The sequence below is a fragment of the Pholis gunnellus genome (genome assembly GCF_910591455.1).
Source record: "Pholis gunnellus genome assembly, chromosome: 1".
NCBI lineage: Eukaryota > Metazoa > Chordata > Actinopteri > Perciformes > Pholidae > Pholis > Pholis gunnellus.
The window spans coordinates 6,403,636-6,424,975 of NC_136528.1; the positions used below are offsets into that span (position 1 = coordinate 6,403,636).

A 21,340-nucleotide genomic window follows, 5' to 3' on the forward strand; every position below is an offset into this window, starting at 1 on the left:
AAATATTTAAATCTTTAGCTTCTTTTCTATAAAGTTTGTTCTGATCCTTGATTATTTTATATAATTGGTTTGTTTGAGACGACAGAAACAAAAGATCCTAAACCGAACAAGAAAAGACCCACAAATCAAATTTACATTCCAAAAGTTGTATTTTGTAACATTGTTAGGAGTATTACAGAATATTGTGGATGTTTCATATTATGAACTTTCTAAAAACCAAAGTATTAAACTTCACACAGAAGAACAGACATGCGTGTGTAGTCGTTAGCTAACGAGGTGAAACAGACACGAAGTGAGACTTCTACTGGATCACTAAACATCAGAAGTCAGATGAAAACCCAAACGCTGCGGAGCAAACGTTTGAGGCTTTTCATAATGTTTCTAATAACTTGAGTGAATTGACCCTTTAAGCACAAAAAACAAACGGTGTGATTATCAGAACAGAGACGGTTGTGTTTGTCCTCTTCAGTACGTAGTAACATGAAACCCCACGGATTAAACACAGGATTGCACATTTACCTGAACTGCTCCTCAAAACATCCACACACACCTGCTACATAACTGCTCGCCACAATAAAAGCACATTTAACGTGAAATGCTCCTCCGGTTTGTTCAGTGATAAAAATGAGAAATTAGCTTTTCCCACATCACAAGGTGAATCTACACAAAATCTACAATAATATGGTACAATTAAATATCTGATGTTAGTATCAAAAATACCAGAATTAAGTTTTGTTTTTAAAGATGCAATTTCAAAATAAATATTTTCTTTTCTCCATCAACTCTTACCGATTATAATGAATCTTTAATGAGGCTTAAGGACGTAGGCAGTAAGCAGTGCACACTCAGTCTGACCTGGGGATTGAACACTAGGTGTGTTGCACTGGCAGTAATAAAGATTCAGCTTTTGTTTGGAAATCACAGACGCAGGAACTAAAACCACGAAGCGCCACAGACGCTCAGCGCGGGAACGAAAACGCTGGCGTACGACGAAGAGCAGAAGAGCCAGAGACTGTATATTTACAGTCTATAAGTCAGCGCTTCCTGTAACGAAATAAGAAAGACTTGGTTGCTCTTCACTGCTGCAGCTTTCTAAAGGAAAAGGCTGACGGTAAGAATGATGCAAGACTGATTTTACAGTTTTAAGCTCCATTATTCAACATCTTTGTGGCCACAATGAAACAACTCCCAACAGGATGACAACATTATTACATCTGCTGGATGTGTAACACCTCAACAGCTTGGTGGGTGTTTCTGCCTCCTAGTGGCCAAAAACAAATGGATTAACGCATCTTTAAGAAAAGGGCTTGTGCAACGACAACAAAGCAACAGTAACAGAACAAGTGGCTCCCTACATCTTTACAGACAGATGAACTTAACCAGTGGGCCTTTATTTAAAAGGCAATGAACAGCATGTATGGTGTTGAACACAGCTCTGAGTTTGTGAAGTCTCCGCCCCTCTACGGCTCTGCTGCATTAGCCGGCGGCGCCTCTAGCGGCGTCTCAGTGAGCGGGAGGCTCTCCGGACCGTCCATCCACAGCTCCATCGACTCCAGAGTGTCAAAGAACTCGTCGGTTCCCTCGGGAGACTGCGGCGTCTGGGAGCTGGAGCCCGCCTCGCTGCTGCTCTCTCTGAGTTCCAGCAGCACGGGCAGCGAGCCGGGGAGGCAGTAACCCTCCATCCGAGCCAGAGAGAGCTCCGCCAACGCAGAGCACGGCGGCCTCGGGCCAGCGTCTGAGACCGCAATGGAGGAGGAGGCGTCGCCGTCTGCGAACCCCACCTCAGGCCCTTCCTGCGCGCATTCGGCATCATCGGGCCGTTGACCGGTAACATCGCAGAGCTTGAAGTCGTCTTCTAGCGAGGTATTTGGAGTCGGAGGGACTTCGGCGGAGCAAGTCGGGTCGAGGCCCGGCGCCGGCTGAGCGGAGACGTTTTGAGAGGAGTGAGTCTCCTCGCTGCTCTGAGGGGTGAGGGAGATCTTATCGCTGAAGCTGAAGCGTGGCGAGGTGTCCGCGGTGGTGGGAGAGGACGGCCCGGCGCTGGACACCGTGCTGGATGGACCGCTGCTGTCTGCAGGACGACAGCATGAACACATGAAAGGCATGAGAGCGAGTACAGACTGGTAATGGTGGTGGTGTCACGGACCGTGGATTAATTACACAGTTTAACGTTAACCATCACAGTGTAAATAAAGTTTTACTGACAATCGTTATCGGACGATACATCAGCACCGCCAACGGCTGACGAATGGAGGTTCTGTTAAGTTACATTGTGATGCCTTCAGGCTCTGTTCAGTGAAAATGAGTATTAAGAGAAGGTAAATTATAACGGTACCATGAAATGTCAAATCTTAGCGAGGAAGAAGGAGATGCTGCAATACTCACACCAAGGAGGTCTGTCAGAGCGAGATCTGAGAGTGATGGAGGAGGAGAGGACTCTCTGAGGGAGGTACGAGTCCACCGACGGCTGGTTGTGTGTGTCAAACATGGCCGACAGAGCTGCAGGGAGACAGTGAAGGACCCACAGAGTCAAAGTGATGATCGTCATGAGTCACACTGTAAACAACAACGACTCTGCGCCGGGTTTTCTAACCTCTGGTGGTCCTTGTGTGCGGATCCCCCGCGCTGTCGCACACGCCGGTGAGGAACTCGTTGACCTGTTTCAGCGACAGCGAGTTGTGCAGCGTCTCCAGAGGATAGATGGAGGGCACCATGGAGCAGCCTTCGAAGCCTGCAGGGCAGAGGAGAGACACGACGCCCGCGGGCAAACATCAGGCCTCGGTTAGACCGGGGCAGGCAGAACCGCTCCGATGACACCCAAACACACCACACCTCAGCGCTGTGCTCTGACGTCCTGCTCCCTAACCACCGCTAACAAACTCCTGCCAGCCGCTACGGTTCATTTCCACGCAGGCAAGTTGCAAAACAAAAAAAACAAATACAAAAAAAAAAAAACACCATGCTGGACGCCAAGACACCATATCAAACGGCAACAAGTCTACGCATCCTCAAAACGTCTCGCTGCATTTGCAAAAAGCAAGCAGGTCTAAGACATGACGCCTCTGTGTGTGAGTGTGTGTGTGTGTGTGTGTGGTCCCGACACACAGAAGCTCTAACGGCAGCACATGGCGGCTCAAACGTGTCCAGACTGCAGCTCAGGTCCACCACGTGTTATCCACAGCAGTTCATCCGCTGTTAGTTCACAACCAATCCACCAATCACAAAGCGTAACAAAGAACCACCACAGCTCGCCTCGATCCTCTAAAAACCTCAGAGGATGTTTGTGTTCAGCTAACAAGCAGGAACCACATGCTGGTTAATGTGAGGAAGGACTCCAGAGAGGTGACTTTAATGTGTGGATGAAGAACACCGGTGTCTGTACCTTCATGGAAACATGGAGGCGCAGGCTAGTGATGACAGATTATCTGCTTAGAGCTGGAAGTATAAATAAAAAATGAGATAAAATCTTTAATCTTGAACCGAGACAGCGTGAAGTCATGATCAGGCTGCGTCACCTAAACATGGAAATATTCATAAAGCATGTAACCAACTTCCGATATGACGCCACGTGCAATATGTTGATTTATAAACAAGTCTGTGGAGGAACGTGCTGATAATGTTCCTCCTGAACTTCTACTGTATATTGTGTGCCTGAGAGCTTTGGTACAAATATGTGTTAGTTTGAGTTTCTACAAAACCTGGTATTCATCAGTGTTGCGTGTTTAATGTTGTCTACACATGAGCACAGTGTCCTGATTTAGATCAGCAGAACTCTGATCAAAGAATAAGCAAACGAGACGAAGAATATGACATGTAATAAGCGTTAGTTAATAGGTAATAAGGTCCTTAGTGTCATAGCATCACAAACACTGTTAGATTATTATTAGATTATAACACATTAAGCATTTATATGAAACATGTTAATAAATGCATTATAAAGTATGTATTTATAAAGCGATTTTGGATTTAACAATGACATAATAGGTAATAAATGTTTCTAATTCTGTTAAATAGTAAGAAACTCATAAGGCTTTAATTAACATTCTTTAAACTGTGTACAAACTAGTTTCTTGCTTTTAAATGTCTGATAGTCCAACAATAAAGTTAATAGTATAATAACAGTCTCAACACTAGTAATAATCATCTTATAAGCACTTCTAAGGGCCTTGTTAACTAGAGCTTATTACAATGACCTTAATATAATAACTAGCGTTTGATGCCGTCAGAGAACACATTTCAGTCTGATGTCCAGCTGTGCCAGATGTTGTGATCACTGCAGTGCGTCCACACATCAGTGGGTGAACACTCTGCTCAGTTTATTATTGCTCGTTTGTTGTCTGACGTTTGATCAAACTAATCATCGCGTCCCTCGTCTGTCGCTGCTGTGATTACATGTCCTGCCAACACAAATTAAATGTCATCTTTCATTTTATCTCCGTGGCCTCGATCCGACAACGACTGGAGCGACAAATGGGAACGACGTCCGTCGCTGTTTTCACTGCAGAATGACGACAGTGGGACACTGGTGGGACACTGGCAATGAGCCAGTGTGGTGGAGTTTGGTAACAGTTTGGGGAGAGCACAGAGTGGGAGGGACAAGAAAAGAAAGTCTAAAATTTGAATGTTGGACTCTTTCAAAAGTGATATTTGAATGCATGCAGTTTATCCAACATAAAGGCCAAAAGGACCAAATAAATTCAGTAAGGAGACAGGTTTCTCTCAAAGAAAATCTATATTTTTGGGATCAGAATCATCTTTTTATTACCTCTGCCATGGAGGTTGTTTTTAGTCAGTGTGTCAGCAGGATTAGAGAAGGAGGGTGTAGCATGGACCAAAGAGAAAACCCGTTGATTTGGAGCAGGTTGGACTTGGCGGAGGTCTGTGCTCTCCAAGTGCCTTTCTAGTTATTATTATTATTATGTTGAGAGAATTTCACTTTTGATAAGAAAACTACTTGTTTGTCATTTATTTTTAGTATCACAAATGTTCCAACTGCTCATATGAGAATAATCACTGGTGTTCTTTGTCCACTGTGATAATACACTTAATATCTTTGAGACACTTTTAGAAATTGTTCCTCAAGAAAATAAATAGTTGTGAGTTGGAGCCCTACTTTTCCTGTCTTGTTGCATGTAAATTCCGAAAAGTAATGTGGCATTAATGATATTTTGTATGGTTAAGGACTCCTTCAAAAAAGAAAAACAACGTAGGGGTAAAGATAGACACCACTGCAGAGGGGAAAGTGGTCGCAAAAAAATGGCCCAAAAAACCCAAAACAGCTCACAGCACTCCAGCTTGCAATCTGCATAACCACAGAAACAGGCAAGCATGCAGGAACATCAAGAGGCAAAGCATGAGAGTCAACCACAGTACGAGCACAGGCCCAACTGAACCGTGAGCAGTGGTTGAACAGGGCGTGAGGCTGGGGAGGAAGGGGGGGGAGGGCGGGGGGGCCAGGGGCTAACCGTGGAGGTACTCTAGGGGGTCTTGGCCGGAGATGAGCCAGTTTCGGAAGAGGCGGAGGTGGTAGGAGCACTGGTGGAGGTGGTGGGCCAGCGCCCCGTCCAGGCTGAGGTTGGTGGGGAAATGCCTCAACAACTGGGCCACACGGGGCTCCTCCAGGGGCTCTGAGGAAGAAGAGGGAGAGCGAGGAGGAGGAGGAGGAGGAGGAGGAGGAGCAGTACAAGAGACATGAAACGATAGGAGATAAGCGAGGAAGAGAGGGAAGGACTGAAGTACATTACAAGATGAGAGGGGAAATAAAGAGATAAGTGTAGCGCGTGTGCGTGAAGGAGGCAGCCAGCAGCTCATCATGGCCGCCAAGCGGCCGCACATCAGAAGAAGCAGCAGCAGCAGAAAACCAATTGAACAGACACTTCTCTGCGCGGCAAAACAAATCATCCAGCAAGAAAACAAACCACATCGTGTTGCTCCTCCGCAGTACCTCCATTTATTCAAACTTTAAAAACCCTTGAGTGAGAATCCACGAGAGGAGCAAGAGCGACACAAGACCTTCACAGGACAGTCTCGCAGCCACGTCTCCAGACAAACACTGTGGGAGCTCTTTTTTTGCGTGTGCAGGTGAATCTCGCGTCCACAACAACAAACAATTTGACGCCATCTTTTATTTTTTTTTTTTTCTTTTACCCAAAGCTGCAGCTGGACGTTTGGAGCAAACACAAACTGCGCCGTACCTTTAGCAGCGCACCAGACCGGTGGAGCCGCTGCTGTGGTGGAAGTGTCGTCTTGTGTTCCTGTGGTGAACAATGTATGTGAGAGAACAGCACACTAACATATGTAGCGTGTGGGTGTTTCACTCGGTGTGGTGTTTTTAAAAAAATCTGACTGTCGCGTTCACACAGCTCTGGTTGACGAGTCGACCCTCGCAGAAACATTCGTGGATCAACATTGTTGCCAAACAAACCCGTTAAACGACAGAAAACACGGCTATTCAATCCAAACGCAGAGATAAGAGATTTACAAAATCCAGACCGACCAAACCTATTTACAACCAGCAGGTTGTTTTTATCCAGATGAAGCGGAAAGAAAAGTATCTCGTTCACAACGTTGATATCTTAATGTCGAAGCTTCTCGTCTGTCTCACCGATCAAATGTTCTCAAGAAATTATCCAAAAATCAATAGAAATATCAAAGTGGAGACATTGCGGTAACACTTCTTCATCATTTAGGTAGCGGACAGTTCCATTCATCACGTGGACGTGACAATTCTGAATACAAATCTAGAAGCTGCGCAGCTTTCATTCGGGTTGAACGCCGTCTTTCTGCACATAAAGCTCATTATTATTATTATATTACATGTATTTTACTGTTTGTAGCATAAAGACCCCCAAACACACTGAAAGCCATGAGTGAAGCTCTGCAGGCGTCACATGTTAACACAGAACCAGCTGTGTTTCAGGTAAAGAAAGCTCTTCATCCAACACCATGTATACCACACCGCTCATCATCATCATCATCTTTTTAAATGATTAATACCAACGAGACACAAACCATCCATCAAGTAACGTCATTTACGTTATGTAGTGACAGCTGACGTTGTGACCAGTGAACGCAACAGTAGTCGTTTTAGTAATAATTTAATATTTTGTTTCTTTGAAAAGGTCTTCGTGCATTTGGGCTTCTGTTAGATTCCAGTTGTGGCTGCGTGGGATTCTAATAACTCCAGAGCTTTGTTAGCTCTAAAAGTCAACATTTAAAAACTAACAAGATTCTATCTAACAAAGTATTCAGCTTCCATCCAGATTTGTTGGCATTTAGTCTTTAAAAAAACGTTTTATAACTAAAGAAAGTTTATTTAACAGAGAAGAATAACTCATTTAATCTGATGAATAACTTATATTTTGAGTTATGACGTCAGACATTTGAAGCATCATCCAAAACCTCAAGAGAAGTTTTGAAGGTAAAGAAAATGTAATTCGGTACAGCCGCAACATTAACAATAATATTTTATTAATTTATATATTTGCCCTTTTTTCAAGTCTTGGACACACTAGACGACCACATGTGAGCACTGAAAACACTGAAAGCTTTGTGTGTGCTTATGGATCAAAACAAAACTGAGCGACGTCTCTTTCAGAACACAAGAGGCGGACGAGCGATGCTTCAACCCGTCCTCTGTTCACGCTCAATAAGAGCTGATCCTGGTTCAGTCAGCTGGGACTCAACCCTTCAATCGGCCGCAGGTTAATCAATGAGAGTCAGAGGAAGAATTAAACATTCACCTTTAACAATGAGCTCACATCCTCAGCAGCGACGGAGTGACTTTCATGTGAATACTGTGTACACATGCACACACATTCAAAATAAATAACTGAATTATTGGATAATGGTGATCAATGTTAAACAGGGTTCCCACCCTCGACTCAGCACAAATCTCCATCATGAGGCTCTCTGCTTTGTAAAACGTGAAGATAGAGAATGAAACGTTTAGAAGTTAATAAAAAGAAAGAAATGATGACTGGTTGCTATTAAAAAAAAAGGTCCAAAAACCAGGCCGGCAGGGTTCACACGTTCTGTATGTGTGACTGACGCTTTGTAGATCACAGGATGGCGTGTTAGGTACAAAAAACACAATTACAGAGGTGGTGAGGAGGAGGAGGAGGAGGAGGGGTACGATTCTGAGAAAACACTAATATTCTCTGAGCTTAAAGTAAAAGAAGAGCATCGCTCCACTGTGTGAGGTTACATCGATCACACCTCAGACGGTTAAACACCGAGGAGACGTGAGCCGCCGAGTGCAAATTATATTAATCATATTAGTATTTATTTATGTTCATGAAAGAACATGAACACAAACGTGTATTTGGATCTTTGAGCGGCCATCCTCACCACAGGAACACTACTTTAGGCCAAAGTCAGGTTTGCACTCGGCAGCTCACGCTCTTCTTGTGAGTTTAACTTGTTTGTTAATTTGTTTGTTTTATTCTTGTAGATTTACCACTTGTATCTCCCTCGCGGCACCGTAAAGATCTTCTTTTTGTTTGACTGAGAACAGCTCTAAGACGCGGCCGTGCAGAGAGAACCACTGTGCAGTTTGTCTTCTGTGGCGCCGGAGGATCATCTCTGCCTTCAGACTCACTTTTAACAGAAAGCCTGAGAGGGAGGAGTTTAGGACCTCGACCAACGCGGGGGACTAAACGTCAGGATATCTCAGCTTCTGCTGCTTCAACCTCCCCTTTGTCTCTCGCACGTCCCCAAACTGTATGGAATTGTGACAGTAAATTGAAGTATCCCTTCAATAAAAAAAGTATAGAAATTATTTTTCAACTGACCCCCGTGACAAAACAGTTTGCTGACATCAGTTATGACTTGAAACAGAAACAACAAACCAAAGCATGCTGGTCTAATAATAAAGTTATTCTAAAAGTGTGCACCTTGGAAGGAGGAACGGTTGTGCCAGAAATCACTCTGCAAAAATACACAAAGCCGGAATAAACGACTCCATTACTGAGCCAACCGTCCTCCAGCCGGACCAGAGCAGGGACTCATTCCAGACCGCGTCCTGCCTCTCGACTATATTTATTATATATTTATGTCCGCCATCAAATGACTGTTTGTGCAACTCTACAGCTGGCAGCGGTGATGCAAAAATGAGGACGATTAGTAAGTGTCCCAAATCTTAATCTTGAGTAAAATATTTAGCGTGTGTTGAGGAAGTGGTTTCGTGTAAACAGCAGTAAAGAAGCTCTGAGAGACAAACTGAAATGAAGTCAGACTCAGATTGAGTCTGTGATCTAAACTGGACACTAAATGAAACTTCTAAATGGCTCCAGGGGAAGTAGGTTTTGCAGTGAGTGTGAAATGGTGACTGTGGGTTAACTGGAACAAGGTGTGAGAAGAACTTTGCTTTAACCGACTAAAGGTAGCTTAGGATGATTCAGTTGATTAGAACGGTCTTTTGTTCATCATCGGCCTTCACACACCGGGGGATGTGACTCATTAACCATCCGGAAAAAATGCAAAAGAACTCTCCTGCGATTATTTCGCATCAAAACTATTTATGCCGGTAAATTTGGAAGAGACATTCTCAATAAAAGCTTTGAATAGATTTGCGCAGGCAGAGAACCAACTACCAGGGTCCTGTTGTCTGACTTGAGCTTTTATTATGAAATGCAAGAACAGAGAGAGCGTATCTGGTCTGGAAGGAGAAATAAAGTTTGAAAAAACACATATTGAAATGCAAAATAATCGCACGAAAAACACGCTCCCGGTGTATAAAGGCCTTCTGAAGAGAATACGTGCATTTATGTATTCACAGGTAGAAGTCGTGTGAAGATGTCTTTATTTCCGGCTACACTTCTATGAGGCCGTTGCAAAGATTTGCTGACATTCCCTGTACCCTGAAGTCTTACTCTTTCACTAGTTGAACTGACCAGTGGGAACCCTGGTGAGAGAGAGAATGTCAGGTAGTGTTAGAAAAGGAACAGTCCAAAAGCATACGGGTAAACAAAGAGAAAGAAAGAAAATCATTAGAAACCTGGAATGCTGGAGGGCCATGTGGAGAAAAAATGAAAAAAAGAACCCAAAAAGGTCCAGAAACAAGTTTGAAGACATGCAAGACAAAAGGGAGGTGAAGTGGAAAAGTACTTGAAAGAAGCAGACGTACCATTAGTCGGATACTTTGCAAACGACACAGAAAATCGTTTTACTGCCGGCATAGACAACAACTCTGAGGAAATAAAAAATATAAATAAATAAATCACTAGTGTTACTCGAGGCCACAGCAAATTGAATGAATCATGTTTTAAGTCATGTCCCTGTTCTTCTCTAATGTGGATCAACCAGCAGAACAAGAGTCTGTTAGTGAGGAACACCTGACTGAAGGTCAGAGGTACTTCATGTTTACATGGAAGGAACATCTTCGTGGTGACGGAGTGAGATGAAATGTTGTAACTTAGGAGGTGATGAGAGGTCACACCAGTGACTGGAAACCTGCTTCGGGTCTAACAAGATGATCCACAATCCCACTTAAATGCCGTTCAACCGCGTAAACAACAATAAAACAAGATATCAGCCGGTGATCCTGACCAGGATAAAGATGCTTCAGCGTGGAGACAAATAAAAATAAGAATAAAAAGATGACAGGGAGGGAGGAGCATGCACTGAACCAGCACAATATGCGCGCACTGGACTGCATCAAGACCAGAACGCTTCCTTTGATTGTTGAAAAGGGAACAAGATGGATGACAAAGACCAGACGATGAGAGAGGACCGGGGGGGGGTGGTGTGTGTCTGTGTGTGGTACCACAGTGACATCTACTGGACGACTCCACCACAAACATCAGCTACACACTCGGGGCCGAGCCACGGCGGCCCATGATGCATCACTCAGCTCCTTGAATTTAACATTGAATTTGCACACAGTTACAAGCACTAGATGTATAACTCCATCAGCAGAGGGCCCAGATATTCAGAACAAAAAATGAAATGTGAAATGAAACACACAAACACACACACAATGTTTCTGATGACTACGTTTACATGCATCAAATACTCTGGCTGTTGCCCTTATTCCGAAAAAGACAACATTCCTAATAAGCTGTTTACATTTCTAATGAAGATGAATATTCCACAAATATTCCCGGTTACATGCGGCCTTGCATATTTTCCGATTTCACGTAAACTGACCCGGTGCCTCATCCTCGTCACCAGTGAATCCCACGTCCACGCCGTTCCCGAACACGTCGTTTATCACGTCAAACTACGGAGAAGTGAAACGGCCGGAGCCGCTTGTGCCATTTGGCTTCTTTGCTTCTAAATGTGTGTGAAGTTTCCCGACGGTGTCGGACTTGTCGGACCGTGTGAACTCAGCCGCCCTCCTTTCATTCTTCAGAAAGGTCGACGTTGAGATATTTGCATTCGGAATAAACTCGATGTTTACATGAGACATATCAAATATTTGACATATTGGGAATATTAGTGGAATACCAGTGTGCATGTAAACATGTAGTCAGTCATGTCAGAACTTCTCCAGTTCTTTGACTTTGAGTACTTTCAACTGGCTGTGAAATAAACACGGTTGTATATTTCCTTTACAACCACTGAACAGACTGTAACAGGAAGTCAGCGCAGCCGTGGACCATGCAGAAAAATAACATCGGAGGAGGAAGATGATGAGGATTTTTGAGAATGAGGGGAAGTTAATGGACACGTACTAATGAGCAGCTGCTTCACACAAGCAGGAGCTTTTAAAGTAAAAATCTGAATAAAAATATCAGACTAAAACAACTCTATCTGGTCTAATAATGACGAGCTACATCGACGCTGCAGTTGACAAAAACAACCGAAGTCTAAGTAGCTCCGCCACAAACCAAACGCATAAAGTTTGAAAAAACGTGTCGACTGTACGACACCGATGTGATGACACCGTTGTTACATGTGCTATTCTCGTGGCCACATTTCCTGTTATTACACATGACGTCTAAAGTGGGCCTGAGGCAGCATGTATCAAAGCTGCTGGAAAACAAATACACCAATTTGACTCAAAGTGGTGCGGCGATAAAAGAAAAGAAAAAATAAATGAAAGAAGATGGAAAACAATCGCGTGGGTTTGGTGGCAAGAATGATTATGGAGTCTAAGAAAACAGACGTTACTAGAACTATTAAATACATGTATATATGTGTATACATGATGTTTATTCCTTTTTCTCATCGAGCACACATTCTTCCAGTCCAAATAAGTTCTACTGCTGCTGTGTTTGCACAAACTCTAGCTACTATAACCACCACTTGTTCAGACTAAACATACACACACACACACACACACACACATATATATATATTTTAGGTTTAGGGCATCGCTCAGGAAGTCAAACGTACACCATTTTACGTGTAGAAGGACTAAGAGGAAATGTGTGAGGCACTGATCTGCTGTTGCCCTGTGCAGGTTTCTTGTGATAGGAGCGCGGTCTCAAACACGTACCGTCTTTGTAGGACAGACTGCCGCTGGAGAATTTTTTGCGATGTGCGCGTGCGTAGTCCTGCAGGTTGGGGGCGCTAGAGGACCCCCCTAGGACAGTGGTACTGAAGAGCCCGGCGCACTGAGAGCCTGCGGGGGGGGGGGGGGGGGGGGGGGGGGGGGGGGGGTTAGTCATTACTACATATCATGCTGTTACTCAAACAACTATCCAGAGAGAGAGACAGAAAAACAGAGGCAGACAGAGGAAACCATGCATCTCGTACCAACAGCTCTCTGCACATCGGTCCTCCTCACCAGAGGAAGGAAGGAGAACGATTTTAATGTCCTGCATCGAGGCTGACAGGAAACACTCCACCCTCAAATCCTTTCACAGCTTTTCTAATATCCATTTGCGAGACATTAAATGCATTAAGTGCTATCTTATAATTTATTGTTAGCCCTGTCACCATAATATGACCTCAATCATTGTAACATTATCGACTTATCGTACAATATATGGAAATCACCTCGATCATGTTGACGTTATCGACTTATCGTACAATATCAGGACATCACCTCAATTATTGTAACATTATTGACTTATCGTACAATATATGGAAATCACCTCATTCATGTTTACGTTATTGACTTATCGTACGATATCAGGACATCACCTCAATTATTGTAACATTATCTACTTATCGTACGATAAACGGACATTACCACGATCATTTTTACGTTATTGAATTATCGTACTATATATGGACATCCTCTCAATCATTTTTACGTTATCGACTTATCGTACGTGAACGGACATTATCACAATCATTTTTACGTTAATGACTAACTTACAATAGATGGACATGACCACCATAAATTTTACATTTTAGACTTATCGTATGATGTATGAACATGACCTCAATTATTGTAACATTATCTACTTATCGTACGATAAACGGACATTACCACAATAATTTTTACATTTTAGACTTAACGTACGATATATGGACATCACCTCAATTATTGTAACATTATCTCCTTATCGTACAGACATTACCAAGATAATTTTTACATTTAATTATCGTACGATATATGGACATCCTCTCAATCATTTTTATGTTATCGACTTATCGTACAACAGATGGACATGACCACCATCATTTTTACATTTTAGACTTATCGTACGATATATGAACATGACCTCAAAAATGACAATATAATATACAATATTATAATATACAAAACAATATAATATAACAGGACTATTAAGTGTATACATTTTTTCATCTTAAATTATTGATTTCCTACATTTGCCAGAGTGCTTTTTGACATTAGTTTGTCCAAACAGAGAGCGCGAAAGAGTAGAATGGAAAGAGGAAATAAAGGAAAAAGCAACAGAATTAGATCGGACTACGAGGGGACTTTGTCATTCTGTGAGACGGATGAACAGAAGCGTATAATGGCGCCTCCCAAAGGTGGTGTTTCTGTAATTCTGAGGGACTGACACCAAAACGTGATGCGCATCTCTGATGGTTTAGGACAGCTGAGACTGCAGCACTGAATAGGTGCTCGATACAATTCAACACACGTTCCTCTGAAAAGACGTTGATAAGAACAAACAAACCACCAAACAGCCTGCAGAGGAACTCTATCAAGATAATGTTGATTGGGGAAATGATTTGAGGCCCGCTGTCGGGGAAAGAGGAGCCAGTGAAATGTTGAGAGTTTAACTCTGCAAAGACTTCAACGCCTCAGTTGAGTATCTGAACACGCCACTGGGACACATATTTGATGATTTACATCGCATTTCGTTCACATGAGTGGAAAACAATTTCACAGTTGATTTCTGGGCTCATCTGCTAGACAAAGACAAACCAGCACATTGATATCAAAACTAAATTCAAATGGAGATGCTCCATAAAAAAGTAAGTTATTACAGAAGGATGGTAATCTCAGTCCTGGAAACTGGACCAACAGTTACAAAACTGGAATATTGATCCCAAAACAGGTATGAAATGTATCCATTATTATTGCTGTTGTTCTTGCAATACAGTGGCAGTGATGAGGTCTATATACACACAGTTGACGGTGCATTCTGACACGTACCTAATCCACTTTGTTTCATCTCGGGGGATTGACGTGAGCACAACGAGAAGAGGCGATAACTGCCGACTTTCGAGGACGATGTCTCTGACAGAACCTGGTGAAAACACACACACACACACACACACACACACACACACACACACACACACACACACACACACACACACACACACACACACACACACACACACACACACACACACACACACACACACACAATCCTCAGACAGCGGTAACATGGCATCTCGACTATATTTGATATCATGCACAAGTCTCTACTAGCTGGCAGAATAAAATATGCCCTAGGACAAGGGGAGAGGCAAAAACCACAGAAGAAGCAGCTCTGGGTCTATAAAATATACTGATTATAAAAGTAAATAAACAAATAGCTAAACAGACTTGATTTGATGCTTTGTAGTGTTTTCATGAACAAAACTCTTCAAGTCCACAATGAAAGAAAATGATTTTGGTAACGGGATGGCTTTACCATCATTTAAATTGCTTCTAGACTTTAATACAGGTGCATGTGGGGAAGAGGTTGCTGTCTGGTTGAAACAGAATGAAGAAGAAGCGGCGCAGCATTCAAATCTTGTTGTCAATGCAGTCATTGAACTGAAATGAACTACTGGTACAGGCCTAGAGTCTGGTGCAGTGACTCTGCTTCTTCCTACCTCCATGGATCCGGTCTTTTGATTGCGTATGAGTGGGGACCTCCTCTGAATGGTGATTGGCTCAGACAGCGGCAGGGCGCGGTCGGTCTCATCTCGCGAGAGGTCCTCCAGGCTGCCGGGGTCGGTCTGTTTCTGTCCGAGCAGAAAGAACAAAGAGAGAGAGAATACGTATGCTGCAGTCTGCGGGACAACAACACGGTGAAAAACACTGGGATGGGATTCTACCTGCCGTGTTACCTCTGCAGAAGCCGGCCTGAAGCCGAAGCCGGTCGGTGCGTTCTCCTCCTCCTCGACGCCTTTGACTCCGGGGCTGAAGTGAAGCTCTACGTGGAAGCGCTCCTCTGAGGAGATGTCCTTTAGGGGGAACAACGGAGATGTTAGAGATGTTAAATGTTCCAATACCATTTCTAATCTCCTGCTGCACAAGTTTATTTATATACACACCTCTATACACATGTACGCTACTCAGAACTACTGTTTTTTGTTTGATGCTAAACTGTTAAATCTAATATAAAACAATGATTGGTTTTACTTATATCGAAGTACATCCCAGTGACCGGCTCGTCTACCGATAGCTCGGGGCTAAATAGCTAACGTTAATGGACTTGCATGGTGCCTCTTTTACAAGTTTATACTTTAAAATCGATTGAAAAAAACATATACAAATGTAAACACACAGACAAGCGGTACCAGGATGAGACAGTGTCATGGAGGCCATGTGAAGCATCAACAAACAAACAAACACGCTACCTTGTTGTTGTCCTCGTACAGCATGATGACAATCTGAGTCATGTAGTTGAGTTCAGAGACAGCATTGAGGTAATCCATGGCACGCTTCCACTGCTGGTCCTTCTCCTCCTGTCGCAAACACACACGCGTATTAAAAAAATAACTTCTACCCCCATCTGAGGAAACATTACAGTTCTGTGGGACTGATGTTCGACCGCTTACGTCGAGCAAGCCTCCGTAGCGGAAAATGCTGAGCAGGGAGTGGACGTGACTCTCACTGGTGAAATATAACCGTGTCCTGACGTGGCGCCCTGGAGACATCACTCCTCGAGAGTACCTGAAGAAGATGCCACATTCAGTCAGTCCAAACACTTTGCATCACGTCTCCCCATCCAAACGGCCTTTCAATTTACTCACAGAGGGTGCAGTTTGTTGACGGACTCGTCCTCGTGGGTCCTCTGCAGGTCCAGCTGGATCTTTCTCACCAGTGGGAGGCAGTGGGCATATGCTATGTCCAGTTTCTCCACTCTATTAATGCCATATTCCTTGAAACAAAGAAGAAAAATATGTTAATTAAAACAAATCTTTAAAGAATGAAAGTAAGTTCATCTATAAATATCTAGCCACTGTGCTTTCCTTCTCTATATCTTGAATATTGAAACAAAAGACGGAAATTAGCCTTAAAAATGTTTCTTTGCAGTCGACCAGATGTAACAACCGTCTCCTCTCTATCTGAACTTCCTCCTTCCTTCTCTTCCTTCTCCCCCCTCCTCTTCCTCACCTGTGGGATGACGATGTCAGCCACAGCTCGAGACAGTCTGAACAGCTCCAGCGTGTCCTCCAGGCCCAGAGTGGCGTTGTGGATGACGTCGTACTTCACGCAGTCGTAGATGTCCGGTATTTTGCTGATGTCGTAGCGGCCGTTCTTCATGCGGAAGTCTCTCTCCAGTTTGGACCAGCGCTGCAGCATCAGCTCCAGAGTCTCGCTGTGGTACAGCTGCAGGTCTGGTGAGACAGACGAGATCGTTTAACACGATTAGTCATCGACTTTGGAAACATTACTTATTGAACATGCCTTTTTAGAATTTTTTGTAAATTTGTGCGTGGCGTGTGCGATGTCACACATAGTTCACTGATAAAATCACTATTCACACGTCTTATACAAAGAAGGCCAATTCGTTTTCAGATGCTTTAGAAACAGGAGATCTGAAAAATCTTCATTTGAGTAAATATTTTGCAGCCAAATCAAATAGTTTACAGGATATTCAACCTTTGTTTCTTTATAATGCTTTTAATACATTACTGGTTTCTTTACAGGGTTTGGACAAAGACAATAAAGTATCCATAAGTATGAGATTGAGTCACTGTGGAGGGTAGTTTACTGCGTTAAACCTACAGTCTTTGGGCATATCTATGAGTTACACTCGTAGTCTTTTTCTTCTTTTTGTTCATACGCACTCTGGCGTTTCGGAGAATAATGCAGCACACATGCTCAGAGCTCGCGCGTCGTCTGCGGAGGCTCACGCTACGGCGCCAAGCGCAAGCATGAACAAAGTTTAAGTCCACGAGCCCAGAAAGAGGCGAGGGGGCGCTGCAAAGCCAACTTCACCCGGGGCCTTTATTATTTTCTTAGCCAAACAAGAGCCCATTGCGGCACAACGCCACGGAGGAAATGCGCCTGCAGAAAGCCAGCCATCGGTGGGGAAGATATAATGTGGGCTGTATATCACCAGGCAGTCATCCAAACGTCATCGCTCACCGGCTGACTTGGGGTCCTCCATCCTTGTGCGGATCTGGGAGGTGAGGCTCTGAATGAGGGCGTAGACCTGGTCACATGTGTCCACCGGGTTCTGGACTATCTTCATTGAATTCACCAAAGAGGCACTGCTAGTTGGGGCCAGCTGTCACACACGGAAACAAAAAGAAAAAGAAGCACAAAAAGATTTAATAAAAAGCCTTGTTTGAAACAAATGAATACCGACTGCTTTCACTTTACAAAGAGCTCAAAAGGCTGCTGAACCTTTGTCATTGGATTTAACAGAGCCACATATAATCAATCTGCAAACAATTAGCTCAAGAGAGCCCATGCTTTCTGCTTTCTTTAGAACAGGTTAGTAATCCTCAGTGATCAAAAGGAGATAGGAACCCGCTGTCTCTACATATCATCATCTCAGGCTAACTATTACTGTGGGAAACATACACTAGAATATGTAGGTTATGTATCTGCCTACAGTAGATGAGCTTATAGGAACAGACAGGAGAACTGAACTGCTGTGGACGTGTTTTAGACACCTTAAAGAATCGATTTAAGCTATATTTAGAATACTTTCAGCAGCTTAACTTGTGGAGTTACGGGGTGAGTGCCTCCATGGCGCATTTATAAAAAGGGACTTTAGACCAAATACATATGAATGAAAAACAAGTTATTATTCAGCTACCAGACCAATGTGATCTGGTTCAACACCGACAAGCTGAAGGACCCGTGGCAGCTGTCGCGTCTTCTTAAAAAAAGCTAATCTGAATCCACGCCTCCCCGTGAACTACGGACCGATCTCTTAGTTATTGTATTTGTAGCTGATTCAAACTCCTGCAGCAGACTCTTTGCTCATCATGACCCAAAACATGTGCTTCCTGTGTAAAAACCACCGGCTGTACAAGAGGTGCACACAAGTGTACAGATTTCTAACAAAAGAAGCTTAAAAGATCATTTAATTGCTGTTTTGTACTTGCTTTCCCCGTTTATTATTGTGCATGTTGTTTCAGTCATGTAGCATTACTATTGGTTAGGAGCTAACACAGCTAAACAAACAAGCAGACGCTCATATTTTCTGTCTTTTTGATAATGTATTGTTAGTATATTTATCTTTGTCATATCTTATGTATACATATGTTGTGCTCTCTATAGTATTGTGAACATGTAACATTATTTTGGTGGAGGCTTCAAGTAAGCCTAGTGGGGTTTTCTGCCTCTTCGTGCTCTGTGATATTATTTATCTCCGTCATGTTTGTGTATTTTCTAAACTGTGCAAGTGATTTTGTGTTTTTCCCCCCTGCTACCCTCCTCGGGGCCTCACAGGGCAGACTAAAGTTTCGTCCTCTACTCACCCTGTCAAAGTCCTCGTCGGTGAAGTCCCGGTCCTTCTGCAGGATCTCGTGGAGTCGGGCCTTGACGCGGTGCTGGCAGCTGCCCAGCGAGTCGCTGTCGTTGTCCAGCAGCCCGTTCATGTTGGCGCTCTTCACCATCTGAACCAGGATGGGTGTCAGCTCGCCCTCCAGAGCCAGCAGACCCTACACACACACACACAGAAGTGTGAAATCTGTGATTTGTATAACTCATCAGTGTGGCTATCACACAGATGACAGCTAGCATGAGCTGTTGTACGGGGACTAAAGGAAACCAAACAGCATGATGTATTTGTGACTTGTCTGATCTTGTTGACATCGAGTCATTTCTACGCTACAGAAAACACATTGTAGTTTTATTTCACAGTAGAGGACATCACTCAGTGGCCCTCTCTCATCTAACGAAGCTGTTAATCGCTGAAAGGAAAACATAACTAGCTCGTAGAAGGCCGCTTTCCTTTTCTGAAGAAGAGCTTGGAAAACGTCAACGGAGTCGATTAAATATATTTTATCTAGTATGTTTTACACGTTGTTCCGTCCAGCACCTAGTATTTATCGTCTGGATGGGCGAGCCTTTGTAATTATTATTTTTTGTGCTTTCCTCTGACAATCTCTCGCTTCTTTGTTTTTTAATGTCACGTGAGAGTCTGCAGGTGGCGCTGTTTCCCCTCTATTTAACTGAGACGATGACTCCGGCTGGTTTATTAAACACACTGTGTTTTCTATCAATGGACATTCTATTAACGTCCTGTAACTGCATTTAAACTATGTAGCTTACAGAACAGAAACGTCTCTCTGGTCCGGAGCTCTTAGAATAGCCGCCTACCTTTGCGAAAGCCGCGGCCGTCATCTGCACTCGGCCTTCGTCGGACGCGTAGATCTTCAGGTCGTGTCTGTAGGTGCTGTGTAACCGGAGCAAGCCGCAGCCTGGAAATCCAGCGTAGTCTCCTACAAAGATCGGTGAAAACAGACGAGGACCCTGCTGGTTTACAGAGTTACTCAAAACCGGCTGCATTTTTGTGTGCAACAAGCAGCAGTTTGTTATGAGATGTCGCCACCGTGGAATCGTTTTTTTCAGTCCGACACAGTTACACCTCGTGTGTGTGTTCGTGTGTGTGTCTCACCTTGACCTCCGGGGTACATGCAGCGGAAGGCTCTCCCCAGTTCCTCCGCCTGAACTCTGCCAGCAGGCGTGAGCTCTCCTCCCCACTTCAGCACCAGCAGCAGAGATGGACCCTCCTTACGCGTGTCTGAACACACACACACCATCCAAACGGTAACTTCAGTTGGCCCGCTCCAACTTGAAAACATACTACTTTATAGTAAGAGATTAAGAAAAAGAAAAAGCCCTAATATCGTCCTACCTTCTTCCTCACTTGAGGTTTTGGGTTGCCCATGGGGCAGGTAAGTTAGTTGCACTTTTCTGTTGATCCCAGAGAAATGGCCGTACCTTTTATTGGCAAGAAAATAAAACAAATCTGGAGTCAATAAAAAGATAAAGCTGTTTATGGATAAACATGATTGTACGCCTCCTTTTTTTATACCTCCGATAACAAAATGGGGGCCGTTACTCCTGAGGATTAGACGACTAACGATGTGGTGTTTACTCGTGTAGAAACGGGACCAGGATGTGCAGTTACATGCAAGTCTTCCTTATTAAAATACAATGACTGTGAAGCTGTAAATAAGATTCTTCGTCCCGTCTCATAATTGAAGGCGTATTCACTCTGTCTCACACAAAGAGGACTTTGAAAATATATATATATATCGATCAACAACGATCAGCACTAAACTGCCTGTATTTGTTAACGTCATTACTGTGATTTATCAGAGACAACAAAAGGACAAATTCACACACATACAGAATATATGGCAATGAAAGAGTGACTGAATGAATAAATCTTCATTTGTTTTCTGTAGGAGTGTTTATGGGAATGTGGATCTTTCAGATCAATTTGAAAAGTGAGTCAGAGGTTTGAATATTCCACATTTTAGTCTGTGTGGGACTCGAGGTGGTCTTGACTGCAACACTGGAAGGACAAAGAGATTGAGGGTCCGTGTCCACCAAAGGGTTCTCCTCAAAATCTCACACGGGAGGTCCGTCCTCTCCCTACGCGCCTCATCCAGAGCCAGTGGTCTGCACTTCATCAAATGAACACTGGACTGGAGATCAGCTGACGTTTCTATACTTTATGAACCATTACCTCGTCTTGTATCGTCTGATCTGTATTCTTAGGTTTTGTTTTTATAATTGATGCGTTTATGAATCGTTGCTGCAAACCTAGTTTCCTGT

General features: G+C 43.6%; 1 protein-coding gene across 13 annotated transcripts in view; it reads right to left on the bottom strand.

The window, feature by feature from the left end:
• Positions 1 to 130: 130 nt before the first annotated feature.
• The window catches only part of ppip5k1a (diphosphoinositol pentakisphosphate kinase 1a), a 31,139-nt gene continuing 9,929 nt past the window's right edge, over positions 131 to 21,340 (bottom strand). The window contains exons 14-31 of one of the 13 annotated variants that reach the window (XM_079157346.1): positions 20,412 to 20,497; positions 20,172 to 20,297; positions 19,874 to 19,995; positions 19,030 to 19,212; positions 17,684 to 17,825; positions 16,706 to 16,929; positions 16,342 to 16,469; positions 16,147 to 16,261; positions 15,946 to 16,053; positions 15,433 to 15,549; positions 15,196 to 15,327; positions 14,525 to 14,618; positions 12,443 to 12,568; positions 6,195 to 6,254; positions 5,466 to 5,627; positions 2,594 to 2,731; positions 2,386 to 2,499; positions 131 to 2,071 (exon numbers count right to left, since the gene is read on the bottom strand). In XM_079157346.1, the coding sequence (XP_079013472.1) occupies positions 1,461 to 2,071; positions 2,386 to 2,499; positions 2,594 to 2,731; positions 5,466 to 5,627; positions 6,195 to 6,254; positions 12,443 to 12,568; positions 14,525 to 14,618; positions 15,196 to 15,327; positions 15,433 to 15,549; positions 15,946 to 16,053; positions 16,147 to 16,261; positions 16,342 to 16,469; positions 16,706 to 16,929; positions 17,684 to 17,825; positions 19,030 to 19,212; positions 19,874 to 19,995; positions 20,172 to 20,297; positions 20,412 to 20,497 (2,788 nt within the window). In that variant the 3' untranslated portion in view covers positions 131 to 1,460. Of the gene's footprint in view, positions 2,072 to 2,385; positions 2,500 to 2,593; positions 2,732 to 3,399; positions 3,436 to 5,465; positions 5,628 to 6,194; positions 6,255 to 12,442; positions 12,569 to 14,524; positions 14,619 to 15,195; positions 15,550 to 15,945; positions 16,262 to 16,341; positions 16,470 to 16,705; positions 16,930 to 17,683; positions 17,826 to 19,029; positions 19,213 to 19,873; positions 19,996 to 20,171; positions 20,298 to 20,411; positions 20,498 to 21,340 lie in introns of those variants that run through there. The other 12 variants (XM_079157345.1, XM_079157348.1, XM_079157337.1 and 9 more) reach the window with 12 other exon arrangements.